At 28.6% G+C, this 7,231-nt stretch overlaps 1 protein-coding gene across 1 annotated transcript in view; it reads right to left on the minus strand.

Moving 5' to 3' along the window:
• Positions 1-7,054: 7,054 nt before the first annotated feature.
• The window catches only part of LOC141343891 (collagen alpha-1(XXI) chain-like), a 15,129-nt gene continuing 14,952 nt past the window's right edge, over positions 7,055-7,231 (minus strand). Inside the window, exon 14 of the mRNA XM_073848556.1 lies at positions 7,055-7,073. Within this exon, the coding sequence (XP_073704657.1) occupies positions 7,055-7,073 (19 nt within the window). The remainder of the gene's footprint in view (positions 7,074-7,231) is intronic.

Below are 7,231 nucleotides of genomic sequence, written 5' to 3' on the forward strand. Positions count from 1 at the left end.
TGCATCATTAAAAACACTTTTTTCCACCTCTTTTTTTAAAGTGTCTTTTTGCATAATGTGAGTATAATGAACTGAGCTGCTGGAAAAGCGTGGAAGGCTGCTTTAATATGACTTCAGCCGCTGTTATATGAGCCTTTCATTAGTATTTTAAATGGGTCTGGGTCGGTAGGGGACTGGTGGGGTGTTGTTAGTGTACTGTGAGTGACTTCTAGTAAAAAATAACACAAGAACAAGAACAAAAAGAGCAGAGAAAATCAGCACGCTCACCAAAGAAGTCTTTTGTGATTCTTGTGTGCTGAGAAGGGCAAGCAGATTACATTTCTATTTACATATGCATCATTTCTAATGTCGGACTATTTTCTGACAGCACCATAATAGGTTGTTGTAGGTGTTTTTTTGCACATTGTTACTTGGTTGCTGAGGTGTTCTGGAAGATTACTGAGTGATTTAATGTCAAAGGAAGTCTCTCTCTGATCTTTTTGGACTCTGGATGTGACTCTGATCTCTCCTTTTTTCTAGGTCAGCCTAGAGATTTTTCCAGATGTTTTATCACCCACAAGATGACAATTATAAACCCAAGCAATTCGATTTTTATCATTCATAGGCTGAACTGTGTGAGATGAGTTGCAAAGCAAAGTTTAATACTTAGGGCAAGTGTTGTAATCGTTTCTGTAATTGGAATAAAGATTTAGAAAATATTAGATAAATAAATATTAGATAGGTAGTAGTATGTATATTAGATAAATAGTTTTTTTTTATGTTTTACCATCTCTGTTGTGTGTTTTTTTAGGTTGTGTTAATATAGTCTATAAAGTTTTCATTTAGTTTTAGTTTATAGTTTAATTCTAACACTTCAACTTAATAAATAATAATATATTTTAATTCTGAAAATGTTTATTAATTTCAAGTAATAAGTTAAAGTAAAAGTTAAAGTATATATATATATATTTTTTAATGAACAGAAAATGAGAAATAAACTTGTTTCTGTAATATTTAGATTTCAACAGATTTTTATTTTTTTGATTACAAGTTATTTATCTATGTATTTTTTGTTAAAATTTTAAGATTATTAAAAAATAGAAATTAATTTTTGCCAATATAATCTATATAGTTTTCTTTGAGTTTTAGTTTTAGTTATTTTATCACATCAACTTAAACATAAAATGTTAACATTTTTAATATATTTTATTTTACTTCAGAAATTGTATATTTCAAGTAATATGTTCAAGTAATTTTCTTCTATTTAAGTTTAACCCTGATTTTCACCTCATTTTTACCATGTTATCCAAAAAGCATTAATATCATAAACGACAACAAAATGTTTTACTGATTACGAAAAATAAACTGTAAAATTTAGATTTCAATATTTTTAGATTTAAAAAAAAGTATAAATATATGAATAAAAAATAAAATTAAAAAGTAATAAAATATTAAATATTATTATTACATATTAATACTAATAAAAAGGACAAAAGCATTAAATTGCTAAAATTCAATATATATATATATATATATACACTAAATATTAAAAAGCTAAATATGAATATATGAACATAAAATGAGAAACAAACTTGTTTCCATATGTTGACTGAAAAAGAATTATTTTTTTTAGATTTTAAGTTAATATTCTTCTGTATATCTTATAGTTAAAATACTAAGATTACCAAAAATTTTTTTTAGAAATATATAAATAGAAATAAGAACTAATTACTAACCAGTTAAAAAATAGTTTTTAAAAAACATTTTAAACACTACAATATATATTTTTTAATTACAAAAGCAAGCGAAATTACTAAAACTAAATTAAAATAAAAACTGTAAACCAAAATACGAAGAAAAAAACCCCACCAGGTAATAAATGCTATAGCTAATACTAATACTAAAATTGCACTAACTTGGGGTTAGTAATTAAAAAAACGGTCTAACCCCAGGTAAAAGCAATAATACTAGTAATGCATGCATTTGCATTGTATTACACCAACAAGAGTTCAGTCGGTGCATTACTACGCCGGTTTAAATCTAGCGCACAGGCAAGTTCAAAGTTGAACAGACTCTTCAGCTGGTTTGTGAGAGCTGCTTTTGTGCATTAAATGTAAATCGCATTAGCAGTCAGAGTCAGCAAAACAAAACCAGTCGATGAGCTCTCATTTGGAGTGTACACATTGTTGGAGCCGGGGAAAATCATAACATGCATTAGTGAAGTAAAACACCATCCGACCCCCATTAAGAGTCATGACATTTTGTATCGTGACCAAAACACACACGCACGTTTGTTGCCCAGCACGCAACCCATTAAAAGCCCCTAGAGTGACACCGAGGGTGGAGAGGAAGTGGTCACGCTGCTTTAGCCAATCATCATTAAGTTAACAGCGGCTCGTTGTCACGCTCCACTGGACCTGATTGACATCACGTCACACGTAATGAGCTCACAGCAACTGATTGCTGGTCTGCGTAACCATGACGACAGGCAGATGTTTGAAAAAGCCATAAAGCGGCAATATGAGATTCTCTGCTGCGATCCTGTATCTACAGTATTGCAAGTACTGTAAGGAGACTTCTATAAATGCATCAGGACAGACAGTAAAAAGCATCTCACACCTCTGATGTTTCCATCATAACACCTTTCCTGACCCCTGTTCTCCCACGTGGGTGTGTGTTTCTCAGAAAAAAACTGCCCTAAGTATGGAAAATGTACAGTCAGACATTAATTATCTCGAAATAAACCCCGGCAAGGTGATCAGGATACAGACACCAAGCGTTTATTTTCAGATAATGAGTTGATGATCCATGGACATCAAATATAGATTTGAGATGAGATTGTGCTAATTATGCGAGAAGAAAGACTGGAAACTAGCACATCTGTGATGGAAAATAGTTGCTTGGGTCAACAGCAATTATATGGTTTAGGGATTATTCATATACAAAAATAGCATTTCTACACACAAAAAAATATATATATTTATTTATGTCAAACTGTGCAGGATGAGCTGCAAGGCGAAGTTAAATACTGGTATTGTTTTTTTTTTTTTCATTTAAAAAATTATTTTGTGTAATTGAAATAAATCTGAAATAAAATAAACATTACATGAATTATTTAAAATTTTAAAAACTGGCAATTAACTGAATTGATGCACAAAATATTGCAATAATATAAACTAAACAGAAATATTTAAAAATATATATATCTTTAAATACTAAAAGAATAAATAAATTATATATGGTTTAGTGAAATCTGAAATAAAATAAACATTAGATGAATTATTTAAAATAAAAAATGGCAACTAACTGAACTGAAGCACTAAAAAAATTATAAAGCAAACTTACTATCATTAACTAAAATGGTTAAAAATTATTTTGTGTAACTGGAATAAATGTGAAATGAAATAAAACATTACATGAATATTTAAAATAAAAAAAACTGGCAACTTACTGAACTGATGCACAAAATATTGAAAGAAAACAAAAATAAAGGTAAATGGAAATATTAAAATACATATATTTAAATATTTAAACAAATAAATACATTATGGTTTAGTAAAATCTGAAATAAAATAAACATTAGATGAATTATTTAAAATAATGGCAACTAACTGAACTGAAGCACTAAAAAAATAAAGCAAACAAACTACAGTTAACTAAAATGGTTTAAAATAATTTTGCATAATTGAAATAATAAAATAAACATTTATAAAAAAAAAAAACTGGCAACTAACAGAATTAAAACACTAAACTTGTTTTTAAATCCAAATAAAAATAAAGTCAAACAGAAATATTTTTACAATATGTTTAAATCTTAAAAAATATATAAATTACATATGGTTTAGTAATGCAAAATATCTGATTGCGACTGACCAATCAGGATTGAGGATTCTATAAAGTTGTCAAATTCAATTTTTGTTATATATGGGTCAAACTGTGCAGGATGAGTTGCAAGTTAAAATTAAATACTAGGTGTTATTGTTAACTAAAATGGTTAAAAATCATTTTGCGTAATTAGAATAAATCTTAAATAAAATAAACATTTGTTTAATCATTTAAAATAAAATTGTTTTTAAATCCAAATAAAAATAAAGCCAAACAGATTTTTTAAATTTTACATTTTTTAAATATATAAATATAAAAAAATAAATAAATTATATATGGTTTAGTGATGCAAAATATCTGATTGACCAATCATAAATTAGTATTCTAAAAAGTTGTAAAATTAGATTTTTGTTATTTATGGGTCAAACTGTGCAGGTTGAGTTGTAAGGCAAAGTTAAATATTATGTGTTAAAAATAATATCCCTGGTTTTCACTTTATTTTTTTTTACCACTTTAATGTATCCAAAAGCTTAAATATCACAAAATAAAAAAAAAAATCATGCATTTTAAATTTTTTAGTTATGATTTCTGAAAAAAATACAAAAACATACAAATAAAGTAGAAGTATATAAATATCAGCAAATATATAAATAAATATTAAAACAGTAAAAATTGCAAAATGACTAAAAACTAAAATTCTAATGAAAATTCTAAAAAGATAATACTAAAATAAAAATTAAGTTAAATATTTAAAATACATATATTTAAATATAAATAGATAAATAAATAAATTATATGGTTTAGTAATTATTATTTAAAAAAATATATCTGATCGTAACTTACCAATCAGAACCAAGTATTCTAATAAACTGTGTAATAAAAGATGATGGATCCCTATTTGCTTTCATTAATCTTGTTTAGATTATTCTTATTTTCTTATCCATTTGCTTATACAGCAATGCGATTAAATAGAGAACAAACTGAGACTTGCTCAAGCCTCTTGCAAGCTTTTCAGACTTTCACAGTTGAGATTTACTTACATTAAATAAAAATACAAAATAAATAAGATAAAAACTGACAACAACAAAAAACTGCCTTTACAACTAACTGAAATAAATGTAGGTTAAATCACTAAAATTACTGAAAAATCTAATTTAATTTATAAAATACATTAAAATTATAACTAATTAAAAATAAAAATGCACATGAGAAAATTACTAAAATGTAAACTAAAATTAAAATAAAAACCTAAAATACAAAAATATAAAAAGCTAATTTAAAATATGAATAAATACTACAACATTTGTACTATAATAACACTGATTTGTGGTTAGTGAATTAAATAACTGTCTAATTCCAGGTATAACGCAAAAGCACCAGTAATGCATGCATTTGCATCTTTTTCACATCAACCAAATAATGCACACTTCAGCATTTTCACAACTGCAATGTCTCAAACGGTTTATTGTACTTACTGTACTCTTACTGTAAAACAACTGCTGTAAAAAAAAAAAGAGATAATGTTTACACTTAAACAAGAATTCATTAAATATTTTGTTCCATGCACAAACAATACAGCTTCCTCTGAGTAGGTTTGTGCATGTGTTTGATTGTGTATTGCACACACATGTGTGTGTGTGCTCAGGTGCATTTTACTCTGGTTGCTATGGCACCATAGAGTTGTGCTCACCTGAAAGAGTCTTTTCAGAAATCAAACACTCACACATCACATCCTGAAATCAACACATAAGCAGTGCAACGGCTATTCCTAATGTACAAAACACATTACTGTAGTGTACGTTTGAAGCGATCATGAATTGTCATCCATTAGTTTCTTACCAATGGTGAAGCTGAATCCGTCGATGCTAAAAGTGGCACTTCTGCCTTTGGTGAAGCTCTTTTTCCTAGAGTCCGTTTCTGACATGTTTTCTTTCTCTCCAGTTGTATTTTGTGAGCTCTTGTAGAGTAAATCCCAAAGTTGTGCACAAGTCTTTTGTCTGGTTTGTCAGATCTCTGTTTGCTCTCAGAGGGAAGACACTATTTCTCTTTTTCTGTCATTCTGGCTCTCCGTCACTCTCACAGTCTCATTATTTTCTCCCCGGCTGAATGCGAGTCCCCTCTCAACAGAGCACTTAGTGTACCAATGCATAACATAACACACTCTGCCCCTCTCATCCGCACCAAAACTGTGTTCTGCGATGCACATTTGAAGAAAAAAAAGCAGCTTTTTTTTCTCACCCGCGTGATTTTATCATTGAAATTCAATCGAACCGATTTCGAACTGCTCCAGATTTGTTGAACACATTCCCAGAAATGCCTAGCTGGGCCAAGGCTGCTAGGTTTATGTGTATTTTGGTAAAGCGTGAATCATTCATTTCTATTCAAAGACTGTTGTTTTTTAAAAAACGATTGAAATCTATTGCGACGAATAGGCAGGTGGAGGCAGAGATGTTATTCAGCCATTGTGCGGAAATAATAGCTGGAGTTTTATAGCTTTGATCTTTTTGTCTGTGTCTAAATACGGTGGGTTGGACGACCTCAAACCCGTAAGGATTCGGTGACGGTTTAATGCGTGACTGTCTCACGTCTGAGGGAATGATTAGAGAGGAGAAAGACAATCGGAAAGATGCTTCACCAGCGTCAAAACTCAAAAAGAATTAAACAATAATACAGTACAAACCTCTTAATTGGTTAACTGTAAGTTACTGTACTTTATACTGTATTAAATTATATCAAACTAAATTAAATAATTAAAAACCTAATTATCAGTTTTAAAATGACACTTTAAATATATAATAAAATATATATATAAAAATGACAAATTATATCAAATTAAATAATATAATTTAAAACATTTATTTATATATATATTGTATTTTTATTCTAAAATAAGTATAATAATAAAATAATAATTATTATTATTATTATTAATTATATTAAAAATAATATATTTACTTTCCCTAAATATATATGTATGTATGTATGTATGTATATATATGTATATATATATATATATATATATATATATATATTAAAATCATATATAAGCAAAGGTGGCTGCAAAAATAAATCTGCATTGTTTATCCTAAAATTCTAACCTTTCATTGATGTAAAACAATGGAAAGTAGGAGGAAATGTAGTAATGAAATAAATGTTTTTCTTTAGTTCATGTTGGTCTTAATTATTGGCACCCAATTATTGCAATGCTCTTTATTCAAGATAACAGCTCTGAGTTTTCTCCTTTAATGCCTTAAGAGTTTGGAGAACACCTGACAAGAGATCAGAGACCATTACTTCATACAGAACTCTCCAGATCCTTCAGTTTCCAGCTCCATGCTAGTGCTTCTTCTCTTCAGTTCACCTCACGCATTTGCTATAGGGTTCAGATCAGGGAACCGCTCAGTAACAATAATTGTGGCCAACATTC

Source organism: Garra rufa, chromosome 10 (assembly GCF_049309525.1).
Source record: "Garra rufa chromosome 10, GarRuf1.0, whole genome shotgun sequence".
Taxonomy (NCBI): Eukaryota; Metazoa; Chordata; class Actinopteri; order Cypriniformes; family Cyprinidae; genus Garra; species Garra rufa.